The sequence below is a fragment of the Hyperoodon ampullatus genome, assembly GCF_949752795.1.
Source record: "Hyperoodon ampullatus genome assembly, chromosome: X".
Lineage (NCBI taxonomy): Eukaryota > Metazoa > Chordata > Mammalia > Artiodactyla > Ziphiidae > Hyperoodon > Hyperoodon ampullatus.
Window position 1 is genome coordinate 19,314,323 of NC_136913.1, and position 18,725 is coordinate 19,333,047.

The window sequence follows — 18,725 nt, forward strand, 5'->3', positions numbered from 1 at the left end:
AGAAAATCAAAAGCTGTAAATTTTTTTGAAAAATCAAAAAAGAAATTGATAAATGTCTAGCAAGACTGACAAAGGGAAAAAGAGAAGACTAAAGGTACCAGTATAAGGAATGAAAGAGGGGTTATCACTACAAACCTCATAGACATTTAAAGAATAATAAGGAAACACTATGAACAACTCTCTGCACTTAACTTTAACAGTTTAGGTGAAATGGACCAATTCCTCAAAACCCACTAGCTACATAACTCTCCCAAGATGGAGTAGATGACCTGAATAGTCCTATAACTATTAAAGGAAATTAATTAATCATTAAAAGACTTCCAAAAAATAAGTACAGAAATACTGAAAAAAGGACCAAACATATTGCACTTTTATATTGCTTAAGTGCAAGAGTAATCCATTTGACTTTTATTGTTATGTTCTGTGGTGCCTTTAAAGTGTTGGCAGCATGTAAAATGTTTGATGTATAGGGCTTGTGACTTAATGGAATTCCTAGGAGACTGATTAAACTTCATAAATTTTATTAATTGTGAAAATATTGTTTAAATGTTTGAAAAAGTTGTTTCATAAATTTTTTTAAGTTTAATAAATTAAGCATTATACAATCAAACAAAAAGATTCACTAATACGCCCTCACTCTTGAGAGGGGTTTCTGCTTACACTGTCTAAAGCAGATTATGTAAAGCCGGTCCTTTTCAGTTTCATTTTTGAGCCAAAGGGGGCCTCATTCTGCTAGTTCCTGGTTAGATAATGGCTGCCAGGAAGGAAAACACAAAATCTGGCTTAATTAGTGAGGCATCATGCAAAACAGAACACAGAAGAATTGAATTTGGAATTTATTGAGTTGAAATTTATTAAATTCAAATCTTATTACAAATTCCTTGTTGCCTTCTAAAAAAATAAAATAAAACCTAAATTCTGATGAGAGGCCCTTGATCAGAGGGGTTAAAGAAACCCCATTCTCTTTCATGTTGTAGGCCTGTCTCTCCCAGTTTTATAACCTCAGAAAATTTCCTCAAGTTTTGTTGGCAGTAGACCTTTTTTGCTCCCATAATCACTTCTACCCATATTACCTCACCACCATAACTCACTTCATCAAGCATCTCAGGTTTAATGAAACTCCAGGTAAAATTATTTTACCCCTAGAACTGTTTAAAACCTCTTCTGATTGAAGGGCCATAACCTATATCAAATTATCTTCTTCACTCAACTCCTAAAATACATTACTTCCTGGATGGTTTCAGCACCATCCAATTCTACAAAACTATAGGCCTAATGATTTGCTGTATATACCCAAATCTCATCCAAAGATTCCTCGTAGTACACTACATGTCGGAGTCTCTTGGCCCAGATCTCATGTGAGAATGAGGTTTAAGGCACAATTATTGACTACTGTTACATTATAGTTTCTTGAAGATAACTTCCAAGAACAATGTTAAATTGTTTGCAGCCTTCAAGGGATTCTTCTTTGGCTTTTGGCTCAGACAGCAACTGGCAGCAGGCCAAGTGCATGAGCTCAACCTAGAGTCTCAGTTCTAAATAATACTGCTAAATCTGTTTCTTAGCATCTCTACAAGTACCAGGTTAAGCCAAAACAGTATCCTAATAGACTTGAACCCAAAACAATCTGCAATGTTGAGAAATAGATGTGTTTCAATCCCTGTTCTTTATATGCACATAATTTTAGATTAACTAGATGCAAACTTTCCTGAAACTCAGAATAGGAGAATAATTTACCTTCTTGTGTTTTCTTTTATTATCATAAATTCAGAGTGGCCTCAAGAGACAATGGCTGTTGTATCTAACCACCTCCAAGTAAAAGGGCCCAACATTAAAGAAAAGAATTGTCTTTTCTAAGATTCAGATGGCCAAGAATAATGCTGTAGTTAATAGAACATGAGCTGTTTGAACTTAGACACATTTCTGAACCTCATTTTCTCATCAGTAGAAAGAGGATAATAATACTTAATTCACTCAGGCATTTCAGAAGTAAATCATACACTGTATATAAAGTTTGTTCCACTGTGCTGGGCACATAGTAACTATTCTTAACGCCATACAGAAAGGAAATGGATTCATTTACATGGATGGGGATTTGCTTCCTGATGAGCAAGTCAGAAAGGCTTCTAGGACTAGAACATCTGTCCTCTTTGGGCATTAATGAATGTATCGGCTAGGGTTCAGTCAGGGAAGCAGAAGCGCTAAGTGGCATGGAATAAAGGACTAGATCTTACTCAGTTGAGGAGCTGGTGAAGAACCTCAGCAGAGCCAGTGGTCATGAAGAAAATCTAGATGTGAAGCCAGGGAGAGCAAGACAAACTAGAATCCATGAGCACAGACTGGAAGCCTGCCTCCAACTTCAAAACGAAGCTGGTGCCCTTTGCCATGGAGATTTATAGGCTCCTGGTCCAGGACTCAGAGGAGCTGAAGGAGTTTCACGCCTGGCTACTGACCTATCCCAGCAAGGTGAGCCAGCAGAAAAGTGGCAGTATGTGTGCACTGCTGCAGTGACCGGCACCCTACGCTGACCTTCAGGGCAGAAAGGCTGCTGCTTCGCTTGTATTCTCCAAAATTCACACAAATTTACATTGGCCAGCCCTAACTAGCACCAGATAGGGAGAGGAATTCTGAAATTAATAGTTATAGCTTTGCTAAGTTGACATAGTAGATAACTACCACACTGAGGTTTCCTTTTCTGTTGGCACTATAGGCACCTACCAGGTAAAACCTGCTTTGAAAATTCTAGTGACAGTCTGTATGAGGATCAGTTGTAAACTGAAAAATTCTAAATGATCATAAATTTGGAGTGGACTCAAGGTGCAGCCTACCTCTATGGAGGTATCATCCCCACAGCCTACTTACTTAATTCCCCAGAGCACATAGGAAAATATAACTTCAAATTGTCTTTTATCTATCTTAAATCAAAAGATTGACTAGTATAAGTAATAATTAGGATAAAATGTCTAATTTACCTAAAGAGGTTTCTACTTGCTAAAACACGTAAGGCAATTCTTTAAAGAATTTCTTTGCATACCCTGTTTAAGGAAGAGTACCAGAAAGCTATGTACCTAGACCATCTTATCTTAGCCAGTTGTTGAATCTCCTTCACTTAGTTGCGTTTTAGCATCATGTCCTCAATTTTTATCAGATGGCTGGTACAAGAAACAGCCATGTGAAATTCACTTCTTTGTTTGCTAGTAAAATATTTTTGAGGAGGTTGTATTTTTCCCTTGTGTCCCCCCATATATATTTTGATAATTGGGTAAGAGCTTTGGCTCCCTGTGATTATGATGTATATAAAGTATCTGATACAGTGTCTGGCACTATGGTAGTGCCCAAATATTCTTAGCATCCTTCCTCCAACCATACTACCAAAATGTCCTCACCAGTGGGCTGAGAACAAGCCAAACCCTAATCTAGGTGCATTTGAGGCAACGAGTTCTGGAGAAGTGGCAGCAAACTTCAGGCCCTGCAGAAATCTAATTTTTCATATCTGAGCTTGCATAAATTGCTTGCTTTCTCTTACTCAGTTTTCTTATTTACAAAATGAGCATGGCACTGCAAAGAGGACTATGGAAAATGCCATCTAAACTGACAGCATCATGATGATTTGATTCCTGTTGCAAACACAATTTTTTAAAAAAAATCTCCCCATCAAGTTCTTTTTTCCCTTCTGTTAGATAAAACCAATTTTGTTTTTTTAGTCTTAAAATCATGTCATACTAGATGGTTCAGTATGGAAGAGAAGGAAGAGTATGATTTATCTCTCAGTTATTTTACTATAAAATGAATTGCATATAGTGACTTTTGAAACTTTCTAAACTTAACTTTGATTTTTATCCAATATTATCTTTGAGAGATTTTCTGTTAAGGAAAAACAATCTCTGGATCAAGAAAACTGCAGCTAAACTAGCAGATGTAGAAACATTTGAAGTGGTTGTCTGGGAGAGCTTATCTATTCTATAAGAGCAAAGATCTCAGAATAAGAGCCTGATAAAGATACTCTTAGCCATAAAGGTATTTAGAGAAAAACTGACATTCTTGGAACGAATTACAATGACATGGCAAGAATTCCATGATGAGAAAATATGTACAATCTATCAGAGCAACAAACCTAGAAATGAAGGTGACCCAAAACTCTTTAGTTTCAGATTATTTAAAATGAAGCCATAAAGTCAGTAGCCAGAAAATTTTCCAGTAATTTTGATTGTCATAAAACTGCTGACAAAATTATCATGCCATATACATTGACTTTATTTGAGATTCTTAGGTTTTGTACATTCTTCATTAGAGGTGATTCTTTTGTATTATTTTTTCTCTCTTTTCTTTTACATATAATTTATTTCCTTGTCATTTAGTAGCGTTCAGGAGGCAAATCTGGTTCTCTCAATTTTTTCTGGTCATAAACGTTTCTTTGTCATAAAAGGCAGGCAAGCCTACCCTGATTTCTCTGACACCTAGATGTCGACAGTTTGTCAAACAGAAGTGTCAGGAGCAGGCACTGTCCTAGTTCTGCTTTTCACCTATTTGAACTTTCTGCCTCTGCCTCATGTTGTACACATTAATCAAGCACCCCAAAATAGCTGTGTCTAATATGGCTGGTGATAAGTACTTTCCATACATGGTGGAGCTTAAGCATAAACTAAGTGCCTTTCAGTGAATAATCTAGCATTGTGTTAAGATTGACACTGATTGCAGGTATACATAATTCCTAAAACATCAGTAATTGGGTGTACATTGGTAACTAGCCATTTTTCCCTTTAAGTCAGGATCACGTACAGTTAGTGCTCTGTGAGATATTCTAAGAGCACCTGGTCCAAGTCTCTGGTCTTTCAGATGAGTAAATTGAGGTCAAGATTAGTTTCAGTGACTTGTCCATAGTCATATCGCTGGAATATGGAGAACTAGAAGTCAGGTCTCCAGATCACTACCACAGTATTGTTCTCCTGGTACTGTGCATTCCATTCTTGCTGAAACATAAACATTCAAAGTGTATCACTCCAGCTGGTGTGTTAAGAATAGGCTGGAGGTGGCTGGAGGTAGTGTGGAAGCAGGAAGACAAGATAGGATCTGGCCAATTCAGGTGAGAGATGATAGGGGCTTAGCCCTGGGTGCTAAAGTGGAAGAGGTGAGAAGGGCGTGGACTCTGGATATGTTTTGAAGGGAGAGTGGACAGGATGTGCTGACAGATTGCATATGAGATGCCATAACCCATAGCCTCACTGTCGCACACATAGGTGGTCAGTTAACTGTTGGATTCATGCTTTCAATAGAAAATCATATGTCAGGTCCATTGTTAGGAGTTGAGCAGAGAGTGGTGAGCTAAGGAGATGGTTTCTGCCTTTGTAGAAACTAATGCAGTAGTTAAAAACCACATGTTGAGAAAGTGAACCAAGTAATTTTAAGGCATTGCATAATAATCAGCAGTGGATCAAGTGAAAAATTGCATAACAATGAATCAGCTCCAAGAGATTTCTCCTGTGTAAAGAATTAGTGGAGAGGCAGGCTTGCCTTATTTGGATCACTGGTTTCCTCATCAGTATTGACATAGGGTTTTATGATTGTGCTGAGTTCGATTAACACTGTTAATAGGTTTGGAATAAAATATGATTGCAGTCCTATCCTTGTCTAACTTGGCTGAGCCTTATTACCTGTCTGTACCTTAGTTCCTATCTCATTTGCAAAATTAAAATGTTAACATGAGCCTTCCTCTCATGAAGATATTATTAATGGTTGCCAAAAAAAACTGCAAATCTTTTTTTAAACCCACAGAGCAGTATAACTTGCTAATTAAAATCGACAAAAGCATGAAAATTAGAGATTGATAAGATGTTACTGGTTTGAATTATCTCCATTAATATAAAAGTGTCATCCTAATATCTTTTTATTTTATAGAATCTTGCCACATAGCAGTGTACTTATATCACATGGGAGGTTTTCATAAATGGATGTCTTCATGTCAGAAGCAGCTCTTCTTTTCTCTCCCATGGTTACCATGACTACAGCATATTTGCTTGAGAGGCAGTATTGCACAGAGTGGTTAGAACGGGTTTTGGGATTGATAGACCTGGGTTTGAACTTTGACTCTGCCACTACCTGTGAGCTCCTGAGCAAGTTGTTTACTCTCAGTTTTCTCCTCTTTGAAATGGCATTAATGATCACCACGGAACAAATTTATTGTAAGGATTAAGATTGATAACTGCTATAAAAAGTCCCTAATACTGTGCCTCACACATAAGCCCTCAGTAAATGATAATTATTACGATCCAAGAATGACAGTTCCTGTTTCCCAAGGGTGGTGACTTTTGTAACCCTTCCTAACCATTCACCACTATAATCGCTCTTCTTCCCACCTTACCACTTACTGTCCAATAGGAAAGGGGAATCGCCTTATGGAATCTTGTATAAGATTCACTTCCCTCCCTCCTTCAGAATCTGATATGCATGATATTCTTTTGATGAAACATTGACCCTGCCCAACCTGAGTTTGACCTTCTCTAAATTCCGCCCAATTACTGCCTTTTTGTTCTTGTTTGACTCATAATTTATTAGCATGCTTGTTATTTTTAAAAGCATGCTTATTTTTGAGTGTGTGTAGAGCCATTTTCAGTCAATATAAAGTCAGGTTAACTTTATTGACAGAATCCAGAGCAAGCTCACCCACTGCCCTCAAAGACCCAGCATGCATGCAGTGCCTCATCCCCACCCCGTTCAGCGCAGAGTTTCTCTCTCGTGCACTAGAATGGCAAGACCACCATCAACAGTAAACTTGTTCAGTTCTATGCTGTTATTTCACGTAAATGGAAGATTTCTTGATATACTATTTACTCCCATTACCATCTTACCCCACTTGCTCATATTTAGACTTTTTCTGCTGACACACAATAATGAGAAAGTAAGGGGAAATACGTTTCTTTGTGAAATATTTAAATCTCAAAGGCTCTTGTTTATTTGTTTATTAAAAAGATTAAATATGTGGAAATAGTTGTCATTTGTCCCAAGAGTTTCAAATTGCTAAGCACCTTTTCTTATGTATAAGAAATAAGCTATTGGTTTGACTAGTCACTGAAGAAATCTTGGAACTTTGCAGAAAATTACAGTAAGAGGAAGTTGCTATATTGCAACAAGAGAGTATTTTGATTGCAAATTTTTCTGTAAGTGTGGCAATTTGCAACTTGAGAAGAATTTAATAGTAGCTGAGCTTTCAAAATGTAACACAGAAACTGTCATTTTCTTCCACAATTAAAATAAGTGCTTCTGAAAGTTTCAGGATAAGAATGACCCAAATTACCCTCCCCCTCACTTCCTCATCCAGAAGAGGGGGGAATAGAGCTTGAACAGAACATCTGTGGACAAAATGAAAGACAAATGCTCTTTTCAGGCAACTGTCTGAAAAAGGAATCTTTTATAGCCAAACAGAATACTGTTGCATGCATCGCCATGGTTAAGAAGAGGATAAACAATGCTTTCATAATGGCCTTTTATTTTAGCACATTCTATTTTTATGGATTGAATTGTGATTTCAACACATCCATTCATAATTCATCATATAATTATATGCATAAATATCTTTTGACACATTTAATGCGCTTTTGCCCGCCACATCTTGAATTCAAATTTAAACTGTTAAGTGCACTAAAACAATCTCATTACAAGTAATGTTAAAGGAGATTGGATAAAAAGGAATTTTTTCTTATCTACCAAAAGGAACAGTCTACTAAAGAACAGAACATCAGTAATATGCTGTACATGGATTACTGGAGAAAAGACACCTGGCTTGTTTATTTCCTGCTGAAGGACTTCAGGTTAAAACAATCAGTTAATTAAGACTACATCCTGTGTTCTTTGCTGGTGGTTTGTTCAACTTTTATGCACTCAACCAGTATTTATTTAGTACTTCCTCTGTCTTACACAGAGGAAGTACTAAAATCCCTGTTCTAGTCAAAGGATAAAACAGTGCATAAAACAGTCAGAATTCCTCTTCTTTCGTGTAGTTTATATTTGGAGGGAAGGCTGAGTAATAAACAAGAAATATAAGTACTTTGGGTAATGTTAAGTTCTAAGAGAGAAATAAAGCAGGGAAGGAAAGCAGTAAGTGTTGAGGATGATAAGGATAACAATTTTAGATAGGGAAGCCTGGGAAGAATTTACTAAAAAGGAAACATTTGACTCATGATCTGAAGGAGGTAAGGGAGTAAGCCACATGAGTATTGCTGCCAAACCCAGGTTCCGCTGCTTGCTGCTCATAAGCCAGTAATTCGAGAGGCAAGTGTCAGTAGAAAGGAAAGGTGCTTTAATCAGAAAAGCTGGCAATCTGGGGAGAAGGTGGACACGTGTCCAGAAACCAACTCTGAAGATTCTGGTCAGCCATGACAGTTTTTAAAGGGAAAAATGGGGGTGAAGAATCTCAGTGAATCATCAAGGCAGGAGGTTGCGTTCTGCATCATTCTCCATTGGGTGCAGACTGGCTGACTCTTTCTTCACATGTTATCTTGCCTGCATGATCTGACTGCAGGATTGCTAAGGGAGCTTTTGGGGGTAGAGAGCTAGTCATTTTTTAACTGCTTAATTCTTCATTCTTTCTTTTTATCTAGGAAAAGAATCAACAAGTTAGACAAGGCATGGTGTGCATTCAGGAGAACATAGGTCAGGAGTTAGTTTCAATTGCTTAGTCATCTCATTCTTATAATTAGGTTATTTTAAGGTTAAAGGGGAACAGAAATGGGCAAACAGGAAAGGGGCAAAAGAGCTGCTTTCAGTATCTGAGCAAACATTTCAGACAGAGGGAACAGCAAGGGTATAGGCCCTAAGATGGGACTCCACTCAGCATAATCTAGGAACAGCAAGTGTGGCTGGAGCAAAGTTAGTAAGGGTAGGCGCAGGAAGCAAAGGTAACAGGGGCCAGGTCATACAGGGCCTTCAGGGTCAGTGGAAGGATTTGGGCATTTATTCAGAGTGAGATGAGAAGCCATTGGAGAGTTTTCATGATCAGATCATATTTTAACAGGATCACTCTGGCTCTTATGTTAAAAATAGAAGATGTGAGAGCAGAGGAAGGGAGAACAGTGAGGAGATATTTTAGTGATGCAGGTGAGGGATGATGGCGGCTTAGACCAAGGTGATAGTAGTAGTAGAGATGGTAAGAAAAAGTCATATTGTAAACATACTTTGAATACAGAGCTGATACAGCTTGCTGGTGGATTGACTATGGGCTATAAGAGAAAGGAAAGAGTCAAGATTGACTCTAGAATTCTGGGTGTGAGCCACTGTGGGGAGAAATGGAATTGCCATTTACTAAGGTATAGAAGACTAGGAGAGGAGCAGACTCGGTTGATGGGTGGTGGATATCATGAGCTCAGTTGGGTTTTTTTGGTTTTGGGTTTTTTTTTTTTTTTTTTTTTTTTTTTTGCGGTATGCGGGCCTCTCACTGTTGTGGCCTCTCCCGTTGCGGAGCACAGGCTCCGGACGCGCAGGCTCAGCGGCCATGGCTCACGGGCCCAGTCGCTCCGCGGCATGTGGGATTTCCCCGGACTGGGGCACGAACCCGTGTCCCCTGCATCGGCAGGCGGACTCTCAACCACTGCACCACCAGGGAAGCCCGGGTTTTTTTTTTTTTTTGTGGTACGCAGGCCTCTCACTGTTGTGGCCTCTCCCGTTGCGGAGCACAGGCTCCGGACGTGCAGGCTCAGCGGCCATGGCTCACGGGCCTAGCCGCTCCACGGCATGTGGGATCTTCCCAGACCGGGGCACGAACCCGTGTCCCCTGCATCGGCAGGCCGACTCTCAACCACTGCTCCACCAGGAAAGCCCATAGCTCAGTTTTGTACACATTAAATCAGTTGAGTTAGGCAGCCTGCAGCTCAGTCAAGAAATCCCAATTGACTATATAAATTCATAAGTAGCTAAAGCTCAGAGTTTGTAAACATTCTTAGGGAGAAAGTTCAAAGAACTTTCACCCAGATGCTCACTACAATAAACAGAAAGTGCTAATGATGGTGTTAGAAAGATTTTATTGAATGATGATTCAGGAAAAAAAGATAAAAATATGTTTTTTAAGAGAATGGACCTTCACAAATGTTTACAAAAGGAGTCAATTTTTGGTGGTCAGTAAGCCTTATGAGATTATACTTTGAATTCTCTCTCTCTGTCTCTCTCTCTCTCTGTCACACACACACACACACACACACACACCCTACCCCAAACACAAAAAGATACAGTCATGGTCAAAAACAAGGTCTAGTCTCCAAGGACTAGAAGAAAGAACAAAATTGCACACAATAATAAATGGGAACTAAAGCCATATACCTGGTAGGCTCTGAGTCCAGAAAGAGCTAGAAATGACTGGGAGTCTACTCTAATGGGGATCAGAGAACAAATGGACCACAGCTATGGCAGGAAACTGAAGATTGACTCACTGGGTGTAACCAACTGGGAAGGCAAGCAGAGCTTCCTCACCCATGAGTATAAGGAGGTTGAATAAAGATACAGCAATTGACCAGAGCGCTGATTCATATAAAGGTGATTCTTTCCTTAGTAAATGGAAATTACGGGAAATCCAGAAAACCCCTTAAAATAAAATTTGAAATAATAACAAGATGATTAAGAACACTGAATATTCAGAAGCACTAATACCAACTAGACATCCTGGATGTGTAAAATATGGTCAGTGAAATAAACACCCTATAGGTAAAATATACTTTAGACTGTATAAAATCAGAGAGAGAATTAGGAAGTTGGAAAATAGCAGAATGAATTCACCTAAAAAGCATTGCAGAAATACGAAAGATACATAGATGATAAATTGAGAGGTACCAACATAAGTCTAGAGACAAAAAGAGAGAGACTAGTAAAGAAGGCCCTTTGAAGAGATAATACCTGAGAATTTTCAGAATTGAAGAAATAACACCTTCAAGTACAACACAATGAATGTGAAATGGGATTAATTAAAATCAGTTATAACCTAGACACATCATAGAGCAATTGCAGAATATCAGGGATAAAGAGGAAAATATTTTAAAAGCTACAGAGAGACTAAAGACAAATTATAACTAATGACAGAGTAGCTACAGATTTTTTAAAATTTATTTATTTATCTTTTTTTTTTTTTTGGCTGTGTTAGGTCTTTGTTGCTGCGTGTGGGCTTTCTCTAGTTGCGGCGAGTGGGGGCTACTCTTCATCACGGTGCACGGGCTTCTCATTGCAGTGACTTCTCTTGTTGCAGAGCATGGGCTCTAGGCATGCGGGCTTCAGTAGTTGTGGCACGCAGGCTCAGTAGCTGTGGCTCGCGGGCTCTGGAGTGCAGGCTCAGTAGCTGTGGCGCACGGGCTTAGTTGCTCGACGGCATGTGGGATCTTCCCAGACCAGGGTGTGAACCTGTGTCCCCCGCATTGGCAGGCAGATTCTTAACCACTGTGCCACCAGGAAGTCCCTAGCTACAGATGTTTTAAGGGCAATGATAGATGCTAAAAGAAAATAAAGTGATATATTCAGAATGCAGAGGGAAAATTATTTTCAACTCAGAATTCTATACCCAGCTAAGGTATTATTTTATTTAAGAGTAAAGGGTTTTTATATTTTCAAACGTAAAAATCTAGAAGTGTTTGCTACTCACAGACTGCTATGAAAGAACTTCTAAAGGACATACTTGAGCATGAACCTGGAAGAAGGGTGATCTGAAACTGAGAAGAAAAATACAGAAATAAAATATATTACAAATTTTCTGTCTGATGAGAAAAACATTCATCATCATTAAAGCAAAGATTCCAGGCCTCTTTCTTTTTTAAGTTGGTCATAATACCTTATATGATCTGCTATGTTATCCATCATAGTCATGTATCTGTTCTTAATGTCTTGCTCTTATTAAATATTTCATTATATCACTAGAAACTGGGAAAATGATAACAATTAAATATCTATCACTCAGAATGAATAATTCCATCAGTTCTACTAGAAAAGACTACACAAGATTGTAAATCTGCACCTCAAGGTATTTAATCATACTTGCTGATAACATGAGGAAACCTTCACTGTCAGGATTTATTTATGTGTATGAATAATGGGCAATTTCTGATACAAGTTTTTAAGGAATCTTTGAAAATGAATGTTTCAGGGGTCCCCAAATCACCCATACGTCCAGTGATTCACTAGGACTCAGAAACCTCAACATATAGTTGTACCCACAGCTAAGATTTTATTACAGTGATGCAGCAAGGGTATACAGCCAGATCAGTAAGGAAAAAAAGATACCCATGAAATCTGGAGAAATCCATGTGCAGGTTTCCTGTGCTCTCTCCTTCTCATGACAGATCATGCAGAGTGCACACTTCCCCAGCAGCAAAAATACAGTCACATGTGTGTGGTGTCTCTGACCAGGGGAGCCCATTGAAGACTCAAGTACCCAAGGATTTTAATGGGTTGGTTACATAGGCACCCTCTGCCTAGCAACTACTTTTCCTTTCCTGAAATGAAAGCAAGTGTTTAGTCCCCAGGTGGGCAAAATCATCTTATCGCTTAGGGAAGCTTCATGTCAGTACAGGGAACCGTTTACCAGCCAAGTTCCCATATGTCAGCCAAGGGCCAACCTTGCAAGCAGACCTTTCTAAGATAGCAGCCTCAGGACTGCTATATTACTCTTTTCTACACAGAGACCTATTTCCTTAACAGTAGTTTTCATTGTTTTTTCCATTACTTTCAAAAGCATATAATTCAATTAACTCTTTCATTTTAGAAAATGTCACATCACTTGGAAAAATAATGACGTCTCTCTTAAGAGAATTTCGTTGTAATATTTACAATATTTTAAAAAGACAGCTAAAGCTTTGCTTCTTTGAATGATGGATAAATCTGTATTGTGTGCCTAGGAGTTCTTAGGTTCCAACAATATGTATACTGATTATACCCTGCAATCATTATCAGTATGAGAATATATTTTTATAGGGAAAGAAAAGATAATCTTGTTAAAAAAGAAAACCTGGAGAGCATAAAATATGTTTTTGTGTAGATTTTAAAGTAGACCTTCAGGTTCTAAGAAATAATGTGCAAAAAGCATAGGAAGTACATTATATAACTCAATTCTTTTGAGCTGTCTGTTATCCATGTAGCTGCCTAAAAACAAACCACCCCCATCTTTGTCATTTTTAAAAATAATGAGCTGTAAAATTATAATGATTACTTGTGGAAACACAAAAGGAAAAATACCCAATCAGTAATTTTACAGCCAAACAATTTAGGGAAAATAACTATATGTAAATTAACTATACTTAAGCACACTAGCCTGAGTTATTATTTTGAAGCAAAGTGCACTCAAGAAAATTAACATAGCATGATGGGTTTTATCTTTTATGCTCTCTCTCCAAAATTGATTGTGAATTTCTGTAGCCATGAATCCTGCAAAGTTTTATACACACACACACCCCGCATATATATGTATTTATATTGCTTTGACAATTGGGTGATTATTTCTGCATTACACTGACTGTCAGCAAATTATCTGACCCTTATCTTTAGGACTCATATCCACCCATAATATTATATTCCTAAGAATTATGTAAACCATATATAAATCATGAAAATTATTATGTAAGTAGAATGTTATTTTACAAGCAAAGATACTAAATAAGGAAGTATGTCACAGAATACGAATTTACTTTATAAAACCAAGGCCAGCAAATTTTATGTAGACAAAATCCAATTGCCCCTTACAGATATGAAGAAGAATCTGTTACCTAAAATTCGTTTTGAAGGATTATCTGTGAATTAAAATTACACGTGCTATCTCTCTACCCTGTTAGCTAGCTAATCATATGAACATAATTAACCTTATTTAGACCAGTGAACAATCTAGTTTAGTAGACTGTCTGACTGGAACCAGTGATTTATAGTCATTAATTGAAAGCTAGACCAATCATACAGTTGTGGATTTTTCTATTAAGACATTATGCTATTCTGGTCCTTAGCATGGAATAGACTGATAGGTGGGTTTAACTGGGATGGTTGTTAGCTAGGCAAGTATGATGTAGGAAGTATATAGCTCAAGGAAATGTTATAATGATGTCCCATGGAAAGCAAGTGGAAGAAGAGAAATAAAGGCACAAAAGGTGGTAAAGTCAATAAATTGGATGCCTCAGTGAAGATTTTCTAAAAATTGCTGGGTTGGAGGTATTATACTGTGTAAAACGGAGATAATGGAGGCAGTTGTTGGAGTATGCTTAAGAGTAACAAACATAGGGTCATGGGGGTGGGTAGCTGAAGAGTGGAGAAGTAAAGAACATTGGAGATGAAGGACTGAGAAAGCCAACATACTGACATCACCTACATGAAGGTTAGTTCCCCATAATAGAGACAGAAGTAGATGTGAGAAGAAAATATTGATTCAAGTGCTGAAATATTTAGCAACTGAGGGGGAGGGCCTAGGAGATCAGTAACTCATGGTGGCTTATGGAATATAATGAAATTCAAAGGAACAAGTGATAGTCATATTTGCTTGACAACTTCATAAGATTTTGTGAGAATCAAATGAGATATTGCCTGAGAAAGCACTATAAACCCCTAAGGAAGGTAGTGCTCTGCATGTATGAGCTCTTAGTTTCAGCCCTGCTTTGTGTCCCTATTTCTCTGCCTACAAAATAGAGACCAAGATAATATTGTTCTCTCCTGCTTCATGAGAAATTAGAAAGTTTAGCGGCATGATATATATGAATTTGTTTTGAGTCTTTGGAAAAAGAAGGTACTTTCACTGACCGGGGTTCAGAGTCACCGTTCAGCTTTTGAGTGTTCTCTGCAGCTTGTTGACACTCCGATGGCACCCTGCATATCAAATAACATTCTTCCCTATCTTTGATTTCAGACATTTCAGCAGTCTTCTCTGCAGCACAAATCAAAGAAGAAAAACAAAGGTAAGAAAAGGAAATGAAACATTTAGCTGCTTAGTTTGCACTGGGATAATCACCAGCACAGTTCACCCATCCTCTCTTGCCTGAGCCCAGTGTGGTTTAGAAGAGAACAACCCCCTAGCACAAGAGCTACCAAGACCGGCTTCTCCTTCAGGTCAATTATGATACAAGGTACCTTTTCCAACACATGGTCTCAACAAGTTTTCAGACTGGGATCACGCACTTCGGATTAAATTGTATGTCACTCATGTGGGCGAAAAGGTATTAAAATTTTCCATAGTTTTTTATTCTGATACAATGAGAAAATAAGAATTTTTAAGGTTAAGTATCCACACTTATTTTTATAATCTATAGATTAATCTTCTACCTTCACACCTATACAAAATTTAAACAGCATTTTTACCCACTATTATCTTTAGGTCCTATAGCCGGCAAGAGCAAAAGACGAATTTCTTGCAAAGATCTTGGCCGTGGTGACTGTGAGGGCTGGCTTTGGAAAAAGAAAGATGCGAAGAGTTATTTTTCACAAAAATGGAAGAAATACTGGTTTGTCCTAAAGGATGCATCCCTATATTGGTATATTAATGAGGAGGTAAGACAAAGCACATTTTGTTTTCTCATTCATTTTATCTTTAACCAAAAGAATCATCGTTTTGAGACTTACATTTTAAAATCATATAATCACCTTAAGGCTAATTCAGGAGACTTCTGCTGGTTATTTTTCAGTCTGCCTTCTTAAAATGGTTGCATTGTGGGGTTCTGGAAAGGCAGTTGTCTCAATTATTCTAATGTAGCAACATATTTGAAATACAGATAATGTATAGTAAAATTCTGTATATCTAATTAAAAATACCAAACTAATTCAAGCAATAGCTTACTCAGAAGGATTATACATGGAAATTTGATAAAGATTTTTAAATGTCTTACTTTTGTTCAAAGTTTTAAATTTTTTTCTGTTTGCTTTTTTGGGAGGAAGTCCTTTAGTAAGTTAAGTAAATTAAATTAATACCACCTGCATTTGTTTCAGTTTTTCTTAAGGAATAAACGAACTAGTAGACTAGTTTCAAAAATCTTCAAGCATTCATTTCATTTGGCCCAATAGGGACAGCAGGGAGAGGGTATATAATACATGCAAATTGTTCTTATGATTTCCTGTTTCATTTCCAGTAAACAGATTTATATCCAGAGTAATTATATAACCTGTCACATATCACAAGAGATATACAGTATACCTTATTTTTTGATATTCCCTTAACTCTACATTTGCTTCCTTTGCCATAGCCATCTATCAGTTCACCTTAAGTTTTTTAAACAAAAATTTCTATTGTTAGCTTGTTTTTTCATAAAAATGTATGTGGTTTAATGTAGTGTGCTGGCTAAAAACTTTTTGTATGCCAATCAAGTAGCATAAAAACATAACGTCTTTATGTTTCTCTTTATTTTAGATCACTTGTAGATTGTCTGCTGAATGCTATTCTGTCTTTCAAAGTTTCATGGGGAGATCATAAGTACCCCAAAAGTATTTTAAATTGTTCAAAATTTTTAATTTTAACATTAAAGACATCAAGGGTAACATAACACAAATCAAAGTTAAGAGATTTGAGACTATTGTATTTACCCTAAGATTGGAAGAAAAAAATGCTCAAATATTGAAAAATATTGGAAGTTATACTGCTCTTGCATATAACACACACATTTTAGTCACTATCATTAGCATCAAATTTTATTAAGTTTTACATATAAACATACACACACACACACACTAAAAGAATTGAGAACTCCTATTCTTTTTCTTTGAGATGGCAGATGGGAGTATGATGTCTCTTGAACTTGATATATAAGGAGCCATGAACTGGTACAGCACAGATCAAAGTTTAGGACTAAAAGTCTGAGGAGTTGGCTCATGAACATGAAAGGGACAACAACATTTAAAGGGTTTAGCCAAAAATAATCTTAGCCTAGTTGTAATAACTTGCATCTGATGTAAGATTTTAGATAATTCTCCTGTCTTGTATTCCCATCCCACATTAGGGGGGGCATTTTATGGATTTCATTCAGTTTTCCAAGTGAAACATGACTTTTATGTATATATAACATGTAAACCAAGTCAGATATTTGAAAATCAAATTAATCTCTTCATTTGTAAAATCTTGAGTACACAAAATAATTATTTAATTCAGGTTTAAGAGATTTTTTTTTGGAGACAGAAAAGGAATTGAATTAGTAAATGTCCCTACATTTTATATCTGAACATTTAAAATGGTAGAAAATTGAATTGTAAATGTGGACTACAGTTATTTTATGTTATAAATGTGTATATACATTCTGAGGGAAAATTTACTTATAAAACAGGTTTCACTTTGAGAATTAAAATTTTTTCTATCTTTATTTTAATATAAAAAGGATTTTTAAACATTTCTATATGTATTTTAATTTGTACTATTCTAAATGTTCAAAATATACCTTCAATTTAATGGACTATAACAAGTAAGACTGAAATTCTGATCTCTAAAATGTCTAATTTAAAGGATTAAATGAACTGATTTATTAGTATAGATATTTAAGGCATAGTTATATAGTAGCACCAGCTTCAAACCTTTGTATATAATACCCTAAACAAGAGTGTTGCCTCTTTAGGATGAAAAAGCAGAAGGATTCATCAGTCTGCCTGAATTTAAAATTGATAGAGCCAGTGAATGCCGCAAGAAATAGTAAGTTGAGTTTATTTGGGGCGAGGGAGAGAAAGGAAGGGTAGTTTTGTGGGTTTTTTTAATTTCTAGCTTTTAAATTATAGGTTGCTTGTCTAATGCTTTCAAATTGAGGTAATAAGAAAGCAGTTTTGTGGGCAGAAAATTGAATTTTTCACTCATTTCTGTCATCACGGCAGAAGCATTATATATGTGAACTCAGATTAGATCTGAGGTAATTTTTATCCATAAAAAGTGTTTGGGGCTTCCCTGGTGGCGCAGTGGTTGAGAGTCCGCCTGCCGATGCAGGGGACGCGGGTTCGTGCCCCGGTCTGGGAGGATCCCACATGCCGCGGAGCGGCTGGGCCCGTGAGCCATGGCCGCTGAGCCTGTGCTCCGGAGCCTGTGCTCCGCAAGGGGAGAGGCCACAACAGTGAGAGGCCCGCCTACCGCAAAAAAAAAAAAAAAAAAAAAAAAGTGTTTGGTTCTAACTTATTTCCCAATTTGAAATAAATAAATATACTCTGTTTCCTTTTGCAGTGCATTCAAAGCCTGTCATCCTAAAATCAAAAGCTTTTATTTTGCTGCTGAGCATCTTGATGATATGAACAGGTAAAGTTACTTAAATTTCAAAATACTTAGAAAGTCAGTTAGGCTTAGAATTCTGTTTTCCACATCAATGCCTAGAGAATAATGTCACTGAAGTTTCTAGATAAGTTTAAAATAAAATGGACCATGTAGCCATACCTAATTTTAAAGAATGGCATTTTAAAAAGTCAAAACTTTTCGTCAAGTTTACCAAAAATGTGCCAGAATCCATATATAGGCCAAAAAAAAAATCCACTGTAGAAAAAAAAAATTTTTAAGTCCATTTCAAGAATATGTCTTCAAATTTATTCCCAAGCGAGGAAAAAAGGATACCCACAAAAAAAGCTGACTTTTCCAAGTGCTGAGTATTTATGACAGAATATCCATCTCAATAATTCAGGCATAGGCATAGTTGGTGTATCTCTCTGTCACCTTTCTTCTATCACTGGACAGGATTGTGCAGCCAAGTGATTAGATGGCACGTGGTTATTTGGTGGCTCTGGGAAAATCTGGATATATATTTTTTCATTATCTACAACATACTGCTTCTTGTTTCCAT

At 37.1% G+C, this 18,725-nt stretch overlaps 1 protein-coding gene across 4 annotated transcripts in view; it reads left to right on the forward strand.

The window, feature by feature from the left end:
• Positions 1–18,725, forward strand: part of CNKSR2 (connector enhancer of kinase suppressor of Ras 2) — a gene marked incomplete at both ends in the record, with an annotated part of 259,781 nt that overhangs the window by 185,566 nt on the left and 55,490 nt on the right. For all 4 annotated transcript variants that reach the window (XM_079727709.1, XM_079727710.1, XM_079727711.1 and 1 more), the window contains 4 exons: positions 14,846–14,894; positions 15,311–15,483; positions 17,529–17,602; positions 18,119–18,190. In XM_079727709.1, coding sequence (XP_079583835.1) covers positions 14,846–14,894; positions 15,311–15,483; positions 17,529–17,602; positions 18,119–18,190 — 368 coding nt within the window. The remainder of the gene's footprint in view (positions 1–14,845; positions 14,895–15,310; positions 15,484–17,528; positions 17,603–18,118; positions 18,191–18,725) is intronic.